Genomic DNA, 24,000 nt, shown 5'->3' with positions numbered 1-24,000 from the left:
CTCTTTTTATTTTATTCAAATTAATAAAAACGCATTATATAAATAATATAAAATGTCAAAATCAGCTGACATGTTCGTGCGCCGCTTATGACGCTTATAAAAGTAGTATGTAGATCTACTTTAAGCATTCTACGCGTTAAGGCATTCTACGCTTTTGAGCTTGTAACTTTCATCATACAAATACATTGATTCTACTTTTTTGACAGACGCACAGAATGCGAGAAAGCGTAGAACTCGAAGATATTCTTCACTTCCAACTCATGGCTCGTTGCTCGATTAACTATAGCACAGGCATATTTTTAAGTTCCCGAAGTTAAACGAACAAGATTTATAAACTTATGAAATGTATACGCGATTTTTAGATCTTACAATGTTGGCAATAAAATGTGCAGAAAATGCCTAATAATACTGTCAACTTACATATTTTGTCTTGCAATACGTTAGGCAATGCTTTCTCTGACAACGTTGCAAAGGAAAATTTTTCAGTTCAGATAATTATTAAAACTTTTCTGAACATTTTACTGACAACGTTGTAAGATCTGACAACTTTTAGGAACACACACCCGTTATAAAGGTTGAAGTACACAAAACGTGATGAGACGCCAACGCGTTTAACGCTTTTCATGATTTTTAAGATGCAAGTTACACACCACGCGTCATATTTTTAAAATCATTACATTAACCCCCATTATCACAATGTCTGATTATTTTTTATCTTAAGGTTAAATAGACAGTTTTCATAAAAAATAAATATTTTAATCGGCAGAATATCTTTCGGTTAAGCGATAACCGGAGGTGGAGTTAACGGGGCTAAATCAAAAGTTTTTGTTTATAAAATTTATTTCATATTATAATATTTTTATATACAAAACAAAATACAACCCTGATCAGCAGCCGACGCGTCAAGAGTGAAAAGTTGCTGAACTTTATGCGGCAGACGCGTTACTACAGCGTATAACTTGTTAAATGAAAATACACTATTTCAACTTTTTTGACAAAAGCCTATAAAGCGTTGTCACGTACAACGCGTGTTATGTACTTACACCTTAAAAGATTTCGCTACAAAACAACAACTTATTTTCCTACAGAAAAGAATCAATAAAATGTTGAACCTAATGCTATATATACACGGTAGATCTTACAACGTTGGCAGTAAAAAGTCTAATAAATGTCAACTTTTAAATTTTGTCTTGCAATATTTTCGGTAATGCTTTTTCTGACAACGTTGCAAAAGAAAAATTGTAAGTTCACACGATTATTAAACATTTTCTGAACATTTTACTGAAAACGTTGTAAGATCTGACAACTGTGTATCATGTTTAAGAAAGTATTAGACTGCAAAAAAGTCATATCCTATTTTCTTTCCGGTTATAAGCTCCATATAATATGGACACCACGGATAACGTTACTTCATTCGTTATTAGGTTTAGGAAACTTGGGGACCTGACTTAAACGCAAATGAAATGGGGTGCAAAACCGATATTAGTTTGTTGTTACATATCCTCAGCGAAAATACAGCGAATTACGTGATTCGAAAGCAAAACCTATTGAAATGTATTTAACATTTATTTGAGCTTTCGAAACGGATCCATTTTGATAAAAAGCTAAAATTCAAAATATTAAAAGATTATATGCAGAGCATTTGAAAATTGTAAAACACTTTTGCGTCACCGTGTTTACAACACTGATCCAATAATATTGATCCCTTTGAGATACCTGCATTAGTAAACTCCGACCTTAAAAATGTAGAATTCTATACAAAACATTTTCACCCAGTTCCTAAATGTAATAATCTTTCGTAACTGTGCTCTCGGAACGTTTATTATGAATCGACATCTTTGTGGTAGATATACAAGCCGAGAAGACTTAAATTGACGGTGGCTGGCTGCCGGTAATATTTTGAATGTCGCGCTGCCGCCGACTTCTAATGTTAAGCTGACTTAAACATATCCCCTCCTGATGAAGATTGGAATCGCACATGTATTTCAGAAAATAAGACCTGGTTCACACTGGAAACTTTTGATTTTTGTGTGTGATAGAAAGGCAAAGAAATAGCAACCATCTTTTTCACTCACACACGAAATCAAAAGTTTCTCAACAAAAATTTCCCAGTGTGAACCAAGTCTGATTTAACCAATTTAAACGAAGTAGCCACTATTTTTAATTCTTGTACCAAATTGAAAAGAGTTGCCAAACGTTTTGTGGCTTAAACAATTGCCTCATGATCTTTATCAGTCTGTAGATTGTCATAATGAGATAATGAGGAATATGGGATTATAGTTAGATCAGAATACATTGGGGCGATGTCACATCCCTAATATACTTGAATAGGAAAATTTAAAGAATTACTACCAGGAGACTGAGTTTTTAAATCATCGGATAACTATAGCACGTTAAGGAACAAAAAATTACCATGAAATGGAAGCTACTACAAACTGGTAGTTGAAATATTTTATGATATGATGTTCATCAGATATCATACCATCCTTAACTATAGTATTTTCAATATTTTGATTACAGAAAACTTTAAACTCCTTAATCCTATTCCATTTCAATAAAAATCTAAATATTTAGTAAAATATGTCTTATAAACATATAAACTTTTTCATATATACAAGTGAGTATTTTTTTAAAATAAAATGTTTATCTTAAAAAAACTCTCGCCATAACTGTCTTTCAATTGTGATGAGGTCTGTCCATTTGCATCTACATAGGACATATATATTATTTGTTTCTTTTTTTATTCGAATCAAACAATAAAATGGTTTGCGTCACATTCTTATCAAAACATTTTGATCGCATAAATTTTACAATTTTATTTTTATATAGCCCAAAGAAAACTAAATAATAGACAAAATTAAATCATTCTTCAAACCAGATACGATTCACACATTGTTTTAGTTTTATATACATATCTACAAGTAAAAATGAAAATGTGATTGACTGCTACACTATGTTGTATGCAAGTATGTAAATTAGAATAGTGAATAAATTCATTCAGAGTCATTCTATCAAGTGCAAAAATGTGTGTACTATATTTTAAACAAAAAAAAAAAAAAAATAATAATAATAAATGACTATGATTGTGTTCCAAGATTCATTTAATACACCATGTGGGTGACAAATAGATGGACGTGAATATACATGACATTAACAGATACATATCTTTATTTATATTTATATAAATATTTATATATAGAATCAAACTGAGTACATCAGTTATATAGTTTATTAAATAAAGGGGAAAACAGGGTATTGTAAAAGGAGGAGTCATTAAAAGTTTAGTTATTTTTAAACTATAGACTAGACTATACATTAGACTAAACACTAGACTATATAGTACACTAGAGGATAGACAATATTCAAGATCATACACTAGACTATAGAGAAGACTATTGACTAGACCATAGACTAAACTATAGACCAGACTATATAGACTTTGGATTAGACAATAAACTAGACCATAAACTAGCCTAAAGACTAGACTATAATCAAAACTATAGACTAGACTATACATTAGACAATATACTAGACAAGAGACTAGACTATTGACTAGACCATACACTATACTAAAGACAAGACAATTGACTAGACCATAGACTATTGACCAGACTATACTACAAACTAGAATATACAGTAGACTACAGATTATACTATAGATAAAACTATAGACTAGACTATAGACCAGACTGTAGATTAGATTATAGACTAGATTATCGACTAGATTCGACTAGATTATAAATTAGACTATAGATTAGACTATAGACTAGACTGTTGACTAGACTGTAGACTAGACTGTAGACTAGACTGTAGACTAGACTGAAGACTAGACTATAGACTGTAATATAGACTAGACTATAGACTGGACTATAGACTAGACTATAGACTAGACTATAGACTGTAATATAGACTAGACTATAGACTAGACTATAGACTAGACTATAGACTAGACTATAGACTAGACTATAGACTAGACTATAGACTAGACTATAGACTAGACTATAGACTAGACTATAGACTAGACTATAGACTAGACTATAGACTAGACTATAGACTAGACTATAGACTAGACTATAGACTAGACTATAGACTAGACTATAGACTAGACTATACACTAGAATATAGACTAGACTATAGACTAGACTACAGAATAGACTATAGACTAGACTACAGAATAGACTATGGACTACACTGAAGACTAAATTAATAACATTCTTCACCGAGACTCTCTTTCATTCTCACGTATGCCAAGATTATTTTGCAACCAACAAGATACACACCCTGACTGATATTAGTTTATTCTAGACTTGTTTGTATTCCTCTATTTTCCAAAAAGTGTAGTAACATATAAATGGGTTCTAAATGTCTATTTTTGTGCCAAAAACCATTCACATTTAGTCCATTCAAACAATACAACTAGCCAAAAAGCCAACAGATTAACATCTTCAAGACATATGACATATAGAAAAAAATATAATAATTATTTTAAAATGAAAATTTAAAAAGGTAACAATATGTTTAATGTGTATATACAATTAAAGATCAATGAAACACAGTTTGTTTTTAAAGCTTTAAAATACTTTATTTAAGCTTTAAAATACGTTTAAATATAAGAAAAATTAACTTTCAACATTCACTGCAAATTCATAAATTCATCTTGTTATTGAAAACAACAACTTTTCTATTTTCATTTCATTGGATTTTAAGCCTTTAAATGAATAACAAAAGTACACAACCTAACAAGTGGTGCTGGGTACTTGAATGTGAAAAAAGTACCACTTTTCATGTCATTGTTTTGAAAATATCAAAGCTCTCAAACTTTGATAAACCACAAAAGAAAAAGAGGAGGGAGCTCTTTTTTTTGAACTAAAATATTCAAACATTCATGCTGAGAAAAACACTCTAACTGAATCGAATTGAGTAAATTCATATTGCTACATATATATAGATGGATCTGTGTATGTATGGAAGTTTATTTTGTAGGTATAGTGGTTGGAGCAACAACTGTCTTGTTTGTATTTTTCAAAAATTTACCTCTTTATGAATATATACACACAGGAAATGCATTTTACTAAATATGTATTTTAAAATACATACATACACACAAGAATAGTGTGTTTTCTATAGGTTTCTGTTATGGTATGGATTTTTGTTTATCTATCATTGAAAGAAATGAAATTATAGTTTATTAAAAAGGAATAAATATTGTAACCTTTAAAAATAGTAGATACTGACTAACGTAGGATTATAGAAGCTGTGAGTTTAGTAGAAATTGGGTACAGCATACTTAAACTCTAGATATTATCATAGTTAACACTAATTGAAACTGTTTTTGTATTGGTATTTCGATAAAACTTAAAAATCAGCTGAAAGGGTCTTTCGAGGCATAGAGTAAACTTGATTACCAATATCTTGTAAAAACATTCACTATAAACTGGTACATCTTTACCTGCCGGAATGTAATGCAGGCTTTGTGTCAGTATAGATAACTGTATGTACTCAACTGTTGCGGTGGACTTTAACTTTAAGACTAATTATATATAAGTTCAGAAATCAGAAGCTATAGTGTTCAGGGCTTCTAAAAGACTTGGACATACTTGGATTTTAAGTCTACAACTATCACTGTTGATCCAACAAAGAAGCCAATCACAAAAACTGTTGTGTTTTCGAGGCTAAAATGTTTTACAGTGATAACAGTCAGTCGAGCACTATTTGACTTTATTAAACCGTTACACTAAAATTTCCCTAATAGTGAAAATGCAAGAAGGATCAGTCCAAGCTGGGCCACCTGTGTATATAGACTTTTCCTGGGCCTTCCAGAACTTGGTGTTATTACAATCCGGGGGAAAGAAAAAGGTGCTACCAATTCCTTTAGCCTGCCGGGACAACAAACTTTTGGTGCGTGAAATGATTTCACCCGAGGTCGAACCAGAGAGCCTTATATTCTGGCATCATGGGAACCGGTAAAACACATAGACAAGAGTTTTGGAATTTTTCATGCCCGGTTTATTGGAAAGGTCCCTTTGGAGTGTTATGACTATCTATCTATCTATCTATCTATCTATCTATCTATCTATCTATCTATCTATCTATCTATCTATCTATCTATCTATCTATCTATCTATCTATCTATCTATCTATCTATCTATCTATCTATCTATCTATCTATCTATCTATCTATCTATATATCTATCTATAGAGAAAACAGTTTCCTGCTCTTTTATTTAACATTTATTTCATTTCGGTTCGTAGTTTCCTAATTCCATAGGATTATAATTTTCTAAAAATTGTTTTTTTACTGTTGCTTTTCCTTTTATTCTCATTTCCATTATATCTGCTTATTTACTTAGAATTTTTATGCAAATTCCAAGAAGTTTGTATTTCATGCTAGATGACATTTTAAACTCTGTTATTACAATATTAAATACAAGATTTATATTTTAACATGGTGGATGTTGTGGGTTGATTCATTCGCACATTCGCAAATATTTCCTTAAATCTGTGTTATAATAATATTTATAAAAATATAAGCAAATTTGTTCTTAATATTTATTTCAAGTATTTTGTTGTGTTTTCAAATACGTTTATATTTGCACTCTTGAACTAAGAATATAGAAAATTGCATTCAAAATAGACACAAATAGGATGACAAGAGTTTGTTTGAAGGATTTTGACACGATTTCTAGACAGATGTTAAAGTTAAAAGGCAGAAAAATTGATGATTTTTGTAAAAAGGAAGAAAATAATAAGTTGATTTAAAGAACTCAAATTAAAAAGTCAAATTTTTAAATTTCGTTTTATTTTAGGCTGACAAGAGACATTTAAATAATGTTAAATAATAAATAAACAGCTTTTAATAAATACTACTTAATAAACTGTTTATAACTAAAGTATAAGTTCATCGCCTCTTGACCTTTTTCATCTATAATAAAAATGTCTTCCTCCTCCAATAAATAAAAATTCGAATTATTTGAACAGCCGTTTTTTATTAATTTGGCCGACAGGTCATTAAAAGTAAATAGGATTTAAATTTTAATTAAACCATTAAACAAAAACACACTTCTATTAGCAAAGTACTTATTTGATTTTTATTTATTTTATTTTATTTTTTTTGTTTCCTTTTTTATGATTTCAATTTTTTTTATGGGCATTTAAAAATAGAAGTTCATTACATTACACAAATAAACCACCTACTAACCAGTGGTTGGGGGAGGGGGGGGTGTAAGAAAAGGACAAAATAGAAAAGTAAACAGGAAACCAAACAAAACAGCAGGAGCAACAATAACACAAAGGACTTAAATGTATATAAATTTATGCAAAATAATCTCATAGATGTTAGATACAGTGTACGGAACCGAACAAAACGTATGTAAACATATAAAATGCAAATGATGATAATAATAAAAATTTGTTTATATTGTATTTGTTTAAAATGTTCTTTGAGACAAAAAGAAAAATTGTTCATAAAAAGCATGAATTTTATTATAAATAGTATGAAAATGAAAATATTTTCATTAAGATTATGAAAATTTCATAAATATCATGAATGTTTAAATATTTTCTTTAAAATTTTATTATAAACGAATCATTAGTTTCCTGATTGTTCCACAATTATCCCCCATATACATAGTATCCTTTCGAAAATCACTTAATCATAACTATCTTATGATAATAATTGGATCGGGATAATAGGTTTCATATAAATCATTCTGTGAAATTCTTTTTTGAATCGGTTCAAAATGGATCACATTTAAAGTCCACTTCCGAAAATGACTTAGTCGTAATTAATCCATTAAATAATAAAATAAATTTTTTAGGTTTAAGTAAGAATTGTGGCCACTCAATCGATAATGAGTGGCTTTCATAGGTTCACCCAGTTGCCGTCCCTTTGTGATGCCCCAGTAGTTGTAGGATTCCATTTACGTATTATTCTCTACTTTGATCCACAAAGTTTGGGATATTTTTAAGGCACATCCCAGATAGCTCATTCAAACAAGTTAGAGATACAAAGCCGAAACAATGTTTTTCTGCTTTCATTGAATAATGGACCATTATTAATGGGCAATAACAGAGAAGGTGAGTTATCGTTTCCTCTTCCTCCTCATTATTATAACTCCTACAGTAGCCGTTATATTCTATTGTTCAGAATCCCGTTATGACTGATAGCAGCATTCTAACATGTTCCCTACAAAAGCTTAATAATAAGCTTGATCTAGCTGTATCGTATAGAGGACAAATTGACCTCGAAGTGAGACTGGTGGTTTCACAGAACCATCTTATTTGATCCATTCCATATACTTCAGTCTGAACCACAATGGATTTTTAATTGTCTTACTCGGGGGGTACATCCCAGGGACACGAATATGGAGTGCTTAACGGGAACACCTGTCTTGACGGCCTTATTTCACGGTGGTATTTTTCATCTACTGGGAAGACTTGACAACGGCCTACCATCGACCCTGAATCCTTCAATGAAGAACTTTGGTAGCAATTTGTGTACATGGATGTGTCGGTGCATGTACAAGCACCGTTCCACTACGCGACCGATAAGAAATACCGATCGGGTTTAGGAATCCAGCATATGCTGTTTTGCACACAGACCTGTTCGAAGAGAGAATAGTCCAACCCATTAGGTATAGGATATATCAGTCCTTAAAACAACATTTTCTTACCGGGATTTTGGAAACCTCAACCAACTAAGCAGACAATACCCCTGGATTGCAATAACACTAACGTGGAGATTCCACCAAGATAACATGCCACCGGGGGGGATGGGGGGTAACATCCCACTGACAGAAGGATATCGTCATGATATCGTGATCATGGAGATACAATTGGTACTTGGGAAGCTGGTGTAAGAGACGTCCCCTTAGCATTAACCGCCTTAACGGTTTAGGCTGCAGGAGCTTTATAGGTAATTGAAGAGAAATCCATAGGTACTTTGTTATATTCAGCCAGCCTGAGTGTGCCATACTGACCTCCGGTAGCCAGTAAACTAGCCTGAGCCGGTGTGGCCGCTGATAAGTCTGGCTAACAGTCGCATTCGACTTCTCCACTACCGACGCTGTAGAAATTGGGTCCCCAAAGATTATGAAGCCCCTGGCCGGGTTCACATCACATGCTTCTCTTTCTTCCTCTTTGATAAGGTAAGTCAGTACTTTACAAACATTAAAATTCCTTTACATAAAAACACTAAACTTTGAGTTTTATTACACATAATTTTGACTTGTATTTCCTCTCTCGTGCAATTTACAATCAACAAAATTCTTTGAGTGTAAGATAACAATCAAAAAAACAGATACACATAACTATAACAATAGACAAATTTTACACCAAATAAAAGATGGCAAATGTATTTTATATGTAGGAGTTCGTAAGTATTTGAAATTCTCTTAATTTTAATGACTTTAGCACAAGAATAAATAAAATTTTGTAGAAAATTAAGAGGATAGATGAATTTTATTCTACATTTAAGGAAACTTAATTAGACACTTGTTAATAATATTTGAACTTAAGTAATAAACACTTTTTAAAAACAATTTAACTTTAAATGATTGAAAACTAAATGAATTAAAACTTACCAATACGATCAAATAATTCACCACCGGCAGCATATTCCAAAAATATATATTCGATATGACCATGTGAACGATTACCGAAAAATCGTAGTATATGTTGGTCCTGTAGCATTTTCTGTATGCAAATTTCTTTACGTACCGATAGAACAGCATCCGAATGTTTTTTCAAATCGACCATTTTCATAGCAACAGCTTCACCGGTTTGACGATTAATCAACAATTTTACTCTGCAAAAATAAATAGCAAAAGAAAACAAATGAAAATGTGTAGTTAAGGGAGTGAGGAAGGGGGGGGGGGGGGAAGCAGGGGGGTGGTGTAAGCATCCAAATTTAAAAGTCCTAAAGAGAACAAAAGCTGGGATAGATAGAAATAGAGAAAGAGAGAGTAAATTTAATAGTAAAACAATAACTCTCTGGTGTCGGTGTTTTGACCACAAGAGCACAAGAGAAAATTTGTTACTTTTTCTTTCTAATTTTCTTTTTAACTTAAAACTCTATACTAAAACGTGGGTGTCTGTTCTTTTCTTTTTTTTTTTTGTTGTAGTTATTATCCTGGCTGCCTGCCGCCTAGAAAGAAAATTGAGTATTCATGTTTTTTAAACACGTTGCTTTTATCTTGTATTTTACAACAGACAACAACAAATACAATACTTTATTTTTGTGTGCTTCACACATCTAAGGTTTCATTGTTTAAATAACAAAACTGTAGTATACAATTGGGGGATAATGTTATTATTTTTTTTTTTTTTTTTGCTATTTTAATAAATAATTTTATGTTCACATTTGTTTTGACATGCGCATAATTATGAGTAAAAAATCGTGGTCTTATGTGTTAAATTTTGTAAAAGGTTTTTGTATAGAGAAATGTTTCGTTTTATTCTTGTTGTTGTTGTTGTCAGGAGTATATAAAATATAAAACTGATACGTTATACAAAACCAACAATAAAATTGAGACGAAAAAAACGCCGGAAGGAAGTGTTTGATAGGTTTCCGGTTTATTGACTTGTTTATATCACTCATTCATTCATTTATTCATTCGTTAGTTCATTTTGTTTGTTTATTTTTTGGTTTAAATAATCATCACTTGTTTTCAATTTAATTTGTTTTCGTTTTTTTAGATTTTTTTTTTGCTAAATTTTGTTAATGATAAATTATTTAATTGCAAACGTTTTTTTAACCTCAAAACATTGTATTGGTTTTATTGGAAAAAAGGAACATAACTTAAGAAAACAAGAAGGTTTGTAATACTTATAAGAAACAGTAAGTAGAAAATTGGAAATTAAGGATATTTAAATTTGTCAATTGCTGAAAGTATTGTATCCTTTACGAAGCAGCAGCAATTGGAATTGTGTTACACGGGATAATAGAACTTGATTAGCAAATTTGAAAAGCGTAAACGATGTTTCTCTCTATCTCTCTATCTCTCTATCTATTTATCTATCTATCTATCTATCTATCTATCTATCTATCTATCTATCTATCTGTCTGTCTGTCTGTCTGTCTGTCTATCTATCTGTCTATCTATCTATCTATCTATCTATCTATCTATCTATCTATCTATCTATCTATCTATCTATCTATCTATCTATCTATCTATCTATCTATCTATCTATCTATCTATCTATCTATCTATCTATCTATCTATCTATCTATCTATCTATCTATCTTCACTTAAAATCTATCTATCGATCTATCTATCTTCACTTAAAATATATATATATATATCGATCTATCTATCTTCACTTAAAATCTATCTATCGACCTATCTATCTTCACTTAAAATCTATCTATCGATCTATCTATCTTCACTTAAAATCTATATATCGATCTATCTATCTTCACTTAAAATTTATCTATCGATCTATCTATCTTCACTTAAAATCTATCTATCGATCTATCTATCTTCACTTAAAATCTATCTATCGATCTATCTATCTTCACTTAAAATCTATCTATCGATCTATCTATCTTCACTTAAAATCTATCTATCGATCTATCGATCTATCTATCTTCACTTAAATCTATCTATCGATCTATCTATCTTCACTTAAAATTTATCTATCTATCTATCTATCTATCTATCTATCTATCTAACTATCTATCTATCGATCTGTCTATCTATCGATCTATCTATCTATCTATCTATCTATCTATCTATCTATCTATCTATCTATCTATCTATCTATCTATCTATCTATCTATCGATCTATCTATCTATCTATATATCCATCTATCTATATATCCATCTATCTATCTATCTATCTATCTATCTATCTATCTATCTATCTATCTATCTATCTATCTATCTATCTATCTATCTATCTATCTATCTACAGTTATGGTCAAAAAAATTGGGTCAGAATAATTACGCATAAAATTTTCGAAATTAAAAAGAAAAATTCTGATGTTATTAAGAATATATCTTTTTAAAATTATTTGCAAAGCATTGCCAGATGTTTAAAAATCATATTTTAAGCATCTGGGGCAATGCTTTGCAAATGAAAACAATGTGATGCATCGTTTTACATTACAAATACCATTCGTTGCTACAGACAAAAAAATAGGGTCAACTGTAAACTACAGTTATAAAAGCTTAAAACCTTCAAAAATAAAACGTGTTTTTGTTAATAGTGTTTTGTAAGTAGTAATTTCAGAATTAAAAATATAATTAAAAAAATATATCTCAAAAAATATCCATTATAGTAAAAAAATGGGTCGTGCAAAGCATTGTACAGACGCTGAGCGCTCCATCATTCAAAATTTAAAAAATAAAGGACAAAGTCAACGTCAAATTGCCAAAACTATCGGAAGATCACAGAACTTTGTGTTTAATGCTTTAAAAGGTAAAGAAAATCATTCAATTAGAGGCAGACCATGGAAGACTTCCGCAAAAGAAGATAATTATATCAAGCTGTTGTCAACTCGGGACCCTTTTAAATCTGCTGCTGCCATCAAAACTGAGATAGGAGTTGATGTTTCCACTAGGACTGTGAGACGGAGGTTAGTAGAAAAAGATCTCTTCGGGAGATCTTCTAGAAAAGTACCTATGTTGACAAAACGGCATAGGCAAAATCGCATATTATTTGCAAAAACACATTTGAATTGTGATGATTCCATGCTCGTAAAAAAATGGAGAAACGTGTTATGGTCGGACGAAAGTAAGATTAATTTAGTTGGTAGTGATGGAAAAACGTGGGTTAGACGTCCCAAAAATAAGGAACTTTGTTCCCGTTATACAACAAAAACTTTTAAGCATGGAGGAGGTAGTATTATGGTTTGGGGATGTTTCTCCTGGCATGGCGTGGGACCTCTGTACTGGATTAAAGAAAACATGGATAAAAACTTATACTGTCACATATTAAACGAAGTGATGCTACCATATGCCGAATGGGAAATGCCAGTCAAATGGATATTCCAGCAGGACAATGATCCGAAACACACTTCGCATCTTGTGAAAAAGTGGTTTCTGGATAACGGTGTGAACGTAATGCAATGGCCAGCACAATCCCCGGACTTAAATCCAATTGAAAATTTATGGAAAATCGTAAAACAAAAAATTGGACCACTAAAATCAAAAAATAAGAAGGAGTTGTGGGAGAAAATTAAAGACGCTTGGTATTCTATTCCAAATAAGACTTGTCAAGATTTGGTGGAATCAATGCCAAAAAGGTGCAAAGCTGTACTTAGAAATAATGGTTACAGTACAAAATATTAGCTTTAGGACCAAGATTTTAAATCTAGTTTAAGTTTTTTTAAACGTTTTTGTTAATGACCCTATATTTTTGTCCACTAAAAATCAATGAAATTTACGAAATTAAATTTTTTGTTTTTTCATAAGTGAATTATTTTGAGTTTTTAATATAAATAATAAAAAAATATAAACATAGCAATAATATAAAATAAATAAACACACAATTACATTTTAATTTTTTGTTTGATTCCGCTTTATTCTCAATAATTTTGAGTGACCCTATTTATTTGTCCATAACTGTATCTATCTATCTTCACTTAAAATCTATCTATCGATCTATCTATCTTCACTTAAAATCATCTATCGATCTATCTATCTTCACTTAAAATCTATCTATCGATCTATTTATCTTCACTTAAAATCTGTCTATCTTCACTTAAAATCTATTTATTCACTAAAAATCAAAATTTTTACTAAAAATTAAAATTTTTACTAAAAATTAAAATTTTTACTAAAAATCAAAATTTTTACTAAAAATCAAAATTTTTACTAAAATTCAAAATTTTTACTTAAAATCAAAATTTTTACTAAAAATCAAAATTTTTACTAAAAATCAAAATTTTTACTAAAAATCAAAATTTTTACTAAAAATCAAAATGTTTACTAAAAATCAAAATTTTTACTAAAATTCTATTTTTTCACTAAAAATCGAAAAATTAATTTTTTATCAACAAAGTATACATACAACAAAAACATTAAAAACTACTTACTCTCCATATGCACCTTCACCCAATGTTTGTGCCAATGTCCAACCTTCAACAAATTCACGATTTGTACCATTCGGTGCAATAGACGTTGTTGTAGGGTTGCCATTGTTGTTACTGGAATTGTTGCCATTGTTATTAGTAGTGTTATTTCCGTTACCATTAGAGGACGATAATGCCAATATTGAAGCGGACATGGCAAAAGTGTTTTACAGGAACAAAATAACAATGATGATGCTGATGATGCAAAGATGAATAGATACAAGCGGACAGAACAGATTGGTGGCCAGAATACTTCCACTGATTTCAAAATGAGTTTTTAATGTTACAAATTTTTATTTTGTTTTATAAATGGTATTTTTTTTTTTTTTTTTTTTTTGTTAAAGCTGATATTTGTTGGTAGCAAAAAAAAACTAAAACTAGTTTTTCCTATATTTTTTATTTATTTTTAACTTTTCTCTGGCAAATGGCCAAAATGATGGAAAAAATACAAAACCCACCAGCCAAAGATATAAGAAAAAAAAAGAAAAGCTGTTGTAGATGAATTGACTGGACTGGATGGATGTATAATTTCGAGAGATTTAATGCTTGTTTCGTTTTTATATAAATAAATATTTGTGTAAAAGTGGAGATTTTAAACGAAATTCACAATAACAACAACAAAAAGATTGGCTGGTTGAATAATGTGTCTGGGCTTCAAGTCATAACGTTAATATTTAAAATAAAAAATGAAAAAGGAACAAATTTCCAAACTCAACGAAATGAAATTTGTATACAGCTGGTTGCTTTTTGGCCAGTTGACTGAATTGTTCGATGCTTGTCTTAATGACTGAGGGTACTGGTTGAATACTATTTGCTTGTTTGTTTGTTGGATTTGCTGTTTAGTGTGGTTGTTGCTTGGCTGCTTGGTTTCGTTTTTAAATTTTTGTGAGGTAGGTTTGATTTTTGATTTCGTTTCGTTTTTAATAAGGACTCTCTCAGTCAGTACGTGTTGCTTTTATACGACGACAATGTCAGATTTGTTGATTTTCTTAATAATTCACTTTACTTTTAATCAACCAAGCAGCAATTGATTTGACAGGAACTATTTTTTTTATATTATGTATTTTCCTTTTGTATAATTTATGTGGCAATTGCTGCTGCTGCGGCTGCTGATGATGTGATGGAATCTAAAATGATATGGAAAAGTATAAAATAATATGAATATTAATTGGATGTGGGAATTGTAAATACAATTTTAGAGCAATTTAAAATGGTTGATATAGTTTTTTATGAAATAAATTTATTTATTTTAAATTTGTACTAAAAGTGTTCAATTTATTAAAAAAAAATGTTTGTTGGTGTCCAGTTCCCTGACCTGAGACACGGGTTAAGGAGAGAACAAATGGTCAGATGGAGGACTAGAAGTACTTCTTTGGATTTGTTGTATGTATACTGATCATCGTTTCAAACTAACTAACTAACTAACTAACTAACTCACTCATTAACTGACTAACTAACTAAATAACTAACTAACTAACTAACTAACTAACTAACTAACTAACTAACTAACTAACTAAGTAACTAAATAACACACGCACTCACTCATTAACTGACAAACTAACTAACTAACTCACGCACTCACGCACTCACTCACTCACTCACTCACTCATTAACTAACTAACTAACTAACTAACTAACTAACTAACTAACTACCTCACTAACTAACGAACTAACTAACTAACTAACTAACTAACTAACTCACTCACTTACTAACCAACTATCCAACTAACTAAATCCTTAAAAGTAATTTTAATACAACATGCCACGTCCCCTCCTCAAATTTCGCCCACTTTAAATAATTTCCTAGATCTCTGCGTTACAAACATCAGCAAAAACCCTTAATACCTGTCCCAATACAAAAGTGTTATAGCACATAATAAATCCTTTAAACATATAAATGACCACATTTTAATATTAAACTTCTGAAACAAATTGAAGTTAATAAATAAATTAAATTTTTATTATAACATAAATAATGATGATAAAGTGTATTGAGGCAGGAATGGAAATGGCAACCAAACTTTAGTGGCTGAGCGTTGAAAAAACCACGAAAATATTTCAAGTTTAACTATTTGGCAAAGAAACAACAACAGCAATATCGAAAAATATAAATATACATATGTACATATAAATAAGTGTACAACAGATGCATTACAACAACAGAAACAAGTGTAAAGAGTGTAGTGCAGTATAGCATAAGTTTGTGTGTAAATTTTTGCTTTTCCTTAAACCAAACAATGATGACAAGGATAAAATAACAATACATTAGGGCGACCTTAGCAAAAAGTAAAATCTGGTTCATTCCGATCCCAAATTTCTTTACATTTTTATTCTGACGTACATAGATGGTTAGTTAGATCCAAGGATAAATAGGTCATGAACTTAACCCTAAATATAAATTTCATAGATAGATAGATAGATAGATAGATAGATAGATAGATAGATAGATAGATAGATAGATAGATAGATAGATAGATAGATAGATAGATAGATAGATAGATAGATAGATAGATAGATAGATAGATAGATAGATAGATAGATAGATAGATAGATAGATAGATAGATAGATAGATAGATAGATAGATAGATAGATAGATAGATAGATAGATAGATAGATAGATAGATAGATAGATAGATAGATAGATAGATAGATAGCATCTCTAGAATGTAGTAATTAAACGTTGGAATACGTTTACTTTCGAGGTTCTCCATATCTCCTTAATTTAAAAACTGATTTAACAATCTTCATGAAAATACAAACGTTTGACATTAATATTGAAGATTTGGATCTCAAAGATATCGAGGATAATTAAAGAATTATTTCAACAAACTGGCAGACAGACGGACGGATATAGTATAATCACCTCTGCTATTTATAAGGATCCAGAATTAATAAATGTTAAGCCGGCTTTACACGATCACACAAGTAATATGATCTGTCAAAATTTTGTGTAGAAGAGTACGGATGGGATCGTCTAAACACAATATGTAACGAGACCATCACACATTGAGAGAGAATAAAGATGGAAAATTTGACAGTCGTATGGCTCTCTTCATTTTTTGAAATGATTCAAAAAACAAGCAGGTGGCATTAGATCAGGGGTGTATTTTTATGTAAACACATATAAAAAAGTGAAACAGCTGTTTCCATCATACTTTTTTTATTGTTTAATACCAATCGTGTAAACACGAAAAATATAAATCAAACGACTTTTATTCTCTTTTTTGTCATACGTAAAGTGTGATCGTGTGAAGTGCCCTTTAAGCCCATTACAAAACAATTGAGAACTGGAAATTAGAACAAAAACAGTTTTAATTTTCGTTAATTTTCCCACCTAAAAACGGCACCATCCTAATGTACATTTATGTATAATACACTACGAGCCGAAGAAGAATGAAACAACACCAACAACAATAATGAAAATATTTCCATTTCAATAAACATGATATCGAATGAACTTTTAGTGGTGGCTGATGTTGTTTGGCTTGTGTTTCACTTCTTAAAAATTCAATGAAATTTCCAATTTATACCAATATTTCAAACTTTTGGCATGGTCATGGTTTGTTATACTCTTTAAATATGTATTTCATGTTTTCTTATCCTTTATGGCCTTTTTAATTCTACAATATATATATCCTGCTACTACTACTACTACTAGGTACTACTCATGGTTTTGTGTTTTTTGTTTTATTTTGCACAAAAGCATGCGCAAATATGTCTAAAATCATTAAAACAGGATAAAACAGTATGGAAAGTTTAATAATGGGCAAATAAAAATGAGACATAATAAAATCAGGAATAGGGAATATATTCGGAGTACTAGAACATTGTAGCGAAAAGGAACAAGCGAAAAAAATATATATACACAATATCATATACATATAAAAAAGAATAAGAAACAGAGTTGGAGTTGATAGTGGGTAGAATTTCATCATAATGAATGTGTATAACATATTATGGTTTCCATATACAACACATAAACATACATATCCTTAATACTGAAAAAATAGTAGTAACAGTTGGAGTAACAGTAGTAGCAAATAAGCTGGCATTGTGACTTTAAAGTATAGGACTAATAAAAGTCCTTAATATTAGGATACATAAGGTAAAAGTGAATATTTAACATTTAATATGCTTTTAAACAACATACACAACAAACCAAAACATCAAGACACACACACACACACACTTTGTTTCGCATTGCATGTGTTTTAATAAAACTTTGAAAATTATTATAATCATAATAAATATAAAAAAGGATATTAAAGTATTTGTTTGTGTGTTGTTTTTTCTCTGTTTGGTTTGTTCATCTTATAGGAGCATAATTTTTTTGTACTTTTTTTTTTTTGTTTGTTTTCTGTTTATTGTAAATGGACCACACCCATTTGTATTCTAAGGATTATTTTTCGTTATTAAAGAGAGTCATATTGGGAGCAGTAACCCTGTACTTTATGTATTTAGTGGCAAAAAAAATATTACGAAACTTTCTATAAGTAATGTTAAATTTTCCATTTTTAATGACAGATACCCCTGACTGTAAGAAACAAAATCATGCAATAGTCTTGTAACAAAATAAATTACAAAGTAATTTACTCTTAAACAGCAACTGGTTACCTTTTGTAATACATAGAAGATGTTAAGCCTGTCGGAACTTTTAGAGACTATGAAATTAAAACTGAACTAGAACTGAACTAGAACGGAATTCGAACTGAACTAGAACTGAACTAGAACTGAACTAGAATTTAACTAGAACTGAACTAGAACTGAACTAGAACTGAACTAAAACTGAACTAGAACTGAACTAGAACTAAACTAGAACCGAACTAGAACTGAACTAGAACTGAACTAGAACTGAACTAGAACTGAACTAGAACTGAACTAGAACTGAACTAGAACTGAACTAGAACTGAACTAGAACTGAACTAGAACTGAACTAGAACTGAACTAGAACTGAACTAGAACTGAACTAGAACTGAACTAGAACTGAACTAGAACTGAACTAGAACTGAACTAGAACTGAACTAGGACTGAACTAGAACTTAACTAGAACTGAACTAGAACTGAACTAGAACTGAACTAGAACTGAACTAGAACTGAACTACTAACTGAACTAGAACTGAACTAGAACTGAACTAGAACTGAACTAGAACTGAACTAGAACTGAACTAGAACTGGAACTAGAACTGAAACTAGAACTGAACTAGAACTGAAGTAGAACTGAAAACTAGAACTGAACTAGAACTGAACAGAACTGAACTAGAACTGAACTAGAACTGAACTAGAACTGAACTAGAACTGAACTAGAACTGAACTAGAACTGAACTAGAACTGAACTAGAACTGAACTAGAACTGAACTAGAACTGAACTAGAACTGAACTAGAACTGAACTAGAACTGAACTAGAACTGAACTAGAACTGAACTAGAACTGAACTAGAACTGAACAAGAACTGAACTAGAACTGAACTAGAACTGAACTAGAACTGAGGAAGAAGAACTAGAACTGAACTAGAACTGAACTAGAACTGAACTAGAACTGAACTAGAACTGAACTAGAACTGAACTAGAACTGAACTAGAACTGAACTAGAACTGAACTAGAACTGAACTAGAACTGAACTAGAACTGAACTAGAACTGAACTAGAACTGAACTAGAACTGAACTAGAACTGAACTAGAACTGAACTAGAAATGAACTAGAACCGAACTAGAACCGAACTAGAACTGAACTAGAACTGAACTAGAACTGAAATAGAACTGAACTAGAATTGAACTAGAATTGAACTAGAACTGAACTAGAACTGAACTAGAACTGAACTAAAACTGAACTAGAACTGAACTAGAACTGAACTAGAACTGAACTAGAAGTTTTCAAAATAAAATCAAAATAACACACTTTCTTTTAAATCTTAACTAAATATTTTTACAGGGGAAAATACATATATTGTGTCATATTACATGAACTTTAACATTTAAGGTTTTAATCACTTTTTATTATGTGTAAAATTTAATACCTAAATGACGAAATTAAAAACAAACAACTTGGTTATAAAAACATATCCATACATATATATGAACATATACATTTCTAGAAACGATGTATGTGCATATTTGTACTTGTTGTTTTTTTTTACATTTTTTTGGTATGAAATCAAGCTGGGATATTTATGAATTTAAGAATGTAAGAGTTTGTTATGCGAACACAAATAAAATGTTTTATAAAATTTAAATATGTGGGAAAATCCCTTTGATTATACAACAGGGAATTTAATTTACGTGCAAACACATTCAAACAGTATGTAGCAAAATCTGAAAAGTTTTGCAACATTATGAATCTCTAAATATTTGTATTACATATTATTATATGACATATACATTTAGTTTTTATTAGGAGGACAATATTGCTATAAAAGAAGTCGAAAAGTTGTTTCATTATTTATGTCTCCCACTGTAACCATATTAATATAAGCATACATACATACATACTTAATAAGTAAAATAAACATTATATTTATTTCATTTAATTTTAAAAGAAATCTGAAAAACAGTTACTGTAAATAATGTTTAACAAATACAGTCAAAGAATTATTATAATCATAAGAACAATAACTTACATTTTATATTGTTTTTTACTCTATGATTTCTACACACACAATAGGGACCGAAAATTTTAATAATAAAATTTAAAATAATTTCTTTTAAAAGTAGTACTCTACTGATTGTACTCCTTTGTGGAACACATCTGGGAAAAACAACAATTTCAAAATAGTACTAAACTCTTATACAAAGGTACTTTAATAAATTCAAAGACCTTAAAATTATGATATGTGTGTTTTTGAACTTAAGAAACTTTCTTATAGCTATAAAGACGCAGGACCCTTTATTGTGTTTATAATTAATAGAAGTACTTTAAATGTCATTTGTTAAAAAAAGTACTATTGTACTGAAAAAATTGTTGTCAGTTTTTGTATATTTTCATATTCTATCCCCAACCATCTCTTCTAATACTGCTGCCATTTTGTAAACCTTGTGTGTTTTATGTACATATTATTTAAAATTAGAAGTTATTTTATGAAGGATTTATTTAAACAGGAAAGTACATTATTTAAATTAGCGTAGACAACCAAAACTATTTCGGAAATTATAATTAATTTGTTGTGGCAATTTGTTAGTGTTTTGAAAACATTATAAATATAACAAAAGGAAATAAAATTGTTAGTAAAGGATACATTTTAGAACTTAAAAATTAAAAACTTAAGCACACTGTAATCGAATTTAACTATAATAGAAAAAGACTTAAATTGAACTTAACTAGAACTGAACTAGAACTAAACTAAAACTGAACTAGAACTGAACTAGAACTGAACTAGAACTGAACTAGAACTGAACTAGAACTGAACTAGAACTGAACTAGAACTGAACTAGAACTGAACTAGAACTAAACTAGAACTGAACTAGAACTGAACTAGAACTGAACTAGAACTGAACTAGAACTGAACTAGAACTGAACTAGAACTGAACTAGAACTGAACTAGAACTGAACTAGAACTGAACTAGAACTGAACTAGAACTGAACTGAACTGAACTAGAACTGAACTAGAACTGAAACTAGAACTGAACTAGAACTGAACTAGAACTGAACAGAACTGAACTAGAACTAACTAGAACTGAACTAGAACTGAACTCGAACTGAACTCGAACTGAACTAGAACTGAACTAGAACTGAACTAGAACTATACTAGAACTGAACTAGAACTGAACTAGAACTGAACTAGAACTGAACTAGAACTGAACTAGAACTGAACTAGAACTGAACTAGAACTGAACTAGAACTGAACTAGAACTGAACTAGAACTGAACTAGAACTGAACTAAAACTGAACTAAAAACTGAACTAAAACTGAACTAAAACTGAACTAGAACTGAACTAGAACTGAACTAGAACTGAACTAGAACTGAACTAGAACTGAACTAGAACTGAACTAGAACTGAACTAGAACTGAACTAGAACTGAACTAGAACTGAACTAGAACTGAACTAGAACTGAACTAGAACTGAACTAGAACTGAACTAGAACTGAACTAGAACTGAACTAGAACTGAACTAGAACTGAACTAGAACTGAACTAGAACTGAACTAGAACTGAACTAGAACTGAACTAGAACTGAACTAGAACTGAACTAGAACTGAACTAGAACTGAACTAGAACTGAACTAGAACTGAACTAGAACTGAACTAGAACTGAACTAGAACTGAACTAGAACTGAACTAGAACTGAACTAGAACTGAACTAGAACTGAACTAGAACTGAACTAGAACTGAACTAGAACTGAACTAGAACTGAACTAGAACTGAACTAGAACTGAACTAGAACTGAACTAGAACTGAACTAGAACTGAACTAGAACTGAACTAGAACTGAACTAGAACTGAACTAGAACTGAACTAGAACTGAACTAGAACTGAACTAGAACTGAACTAGAACTGAACTAGAACTGAACTAGAACTGAACTAGAACTGAACTAGAACTGAACTAGAACTGAACTAGAACTGAACTAGAACTGAACTAGAACTGAACTAGAACTGAACTAGAACTGAACTTAAACTGAACTAAAACTGAACTAGTGTTGCTGTTGTTATATGGAGGATAGTATTATTAGAAATATAAAAAGTAGGTGGAGGGTGTTGCAGCAAGAACAAAGTGTTAACAAATTTTGTAATAGGAAAAAGAAAATAACTGTTGCTACAAAAAAAAAAAAACAAAAAACATATCATTTATTTCATCATAACTCAAACCAAAGTGTAATACCCAAACTCATGTAATATTAAACACAATGTTTTTGTTATATTTGTTCATTATACTAGAGCAGTGATGGGGCCAACGCATATATTATCACAATTGTTATACATTTATGTGTAAAGCAACACAAAATTTTATTTTGTTGAATATATATTCAATAATTCAAAATATTATGCTATGGTTGAAACAAAGAATAATGAAGAACCTGTTTTTGCTTATAACAGTAAATATTTTAAGAAATCCCCATCACTGCATTAGGCACACATAGAGCGTTTTTTTTATATTTTCTTGTACATTATTTTCTTATATATTTTTTGTTAAATTTTAATGGTGTTTTTCTTAACATGTGTTGTTTCTGCCATTATATGGTGTTGATAATAATCATCATCATTTTTGTTATTATCGGAACAAATGGTTATAGTAAGTGCCACGACGATGTCGGGTGTTGCCAAGCGATAATGCCTTCATAGCACAGCAACAGTAACAACATCTTTAACATCTTTCAAAACAAACCACAAACTTATACGCACAGAAGGAGGAAAATTTAGGAGCAATTAACATGGCTTTTAAATTTGATTTTTGTTGTTAAATTTGTGGGAAAACATTTTGCAGGGGTGGGATAGAGATGGGGCACAGGAAAAATTAAAAAGTTTTTTTTTTATAAATTATCAGCAAATGAGAAAAGTTTTTGTGGCAAAATTGAGGTCTCGAAGGAGTCTGAGAAAGAATTTGTGAGATAATTAGAATGAAGGAGGAGAAGGAACTTTGCTTAAGAGATGGTTAAGAAACAAATTTGTAAGATTAGGGATTGAAGTTAGCTTTCTATCTATCTATCTATCTATCTATCTATCTATCTATCTATCTATCTATCTATCTATCTATCTATCTATCTATAGATCTATCTATCTATCTATCTATCTATCTATCTACCTATCTATCTATCTATCTATCTATCTATCTATCTATCTATTTATCTATCTATCTATTTATTTATCTATCTATCTATCTATCTATCTATCTATCTATCTATCTATCTATCTATCTATCTATCTATCTATCTATCTATCTATCTATCTATCTATCTATCTATCTATTTATCTATCTATCAATCTATCTATCTATCTATCTA

General features: G+C 30.4%; 1 protein-coding gene across 2 annotated transcripts in view; it reads right to left on the bottom strand.

The window, feature by feature from the left end:
• The window catches only part of LOC111687874 (serine/threonine-protein kinase grp), a 70,216-nt gene that overhangs the window by 13,011 nt on the left and 33,205 nt on the right, over positions 1–24,000 (bottom strand). For both annotated transcript variants that reach the window (XM_046949024.1, XM_046949033.1), the window contains 2 exons: positions 14,039–15,201; positions 9,582–9,805 (listed from right to left, as the gene is read on the bottom strand). In XM_046949024.1, coding sequence (XP_046804980.1) covers positions 9,582–9,805; positions 14,039–14,229 — 415 coding nt within the window. In that variant the 5' untranslated portion in view covers positions 14,230–15,201. The remainder of the gene's footprint in view (positions 1–9,581; positions 9,806–14,038; positions 15,202–24,000) is intronic.

Source organism: Lucilia cuprina, chromosome 2 (assembly GCF_022045245.1).
Source record: "Lucilia cuprina isolate Lc7/37 chromosome 2, ASM2204524v1, whole genome shotgun sequence".
In the NCBI taxonomy this organism is placed as follows: domain Eukaryota; kingdom Metazoa; phylum Arthropoda; class Insecta; order Diptera; family Calliphoridae; genus Lucilia; species Lucilia cuprina.
The sequence above is the reverse complement of the archived record's forward strand: the minus strand, read 5'-3'. Positions and strand labels throughout refer to the sequence as shown.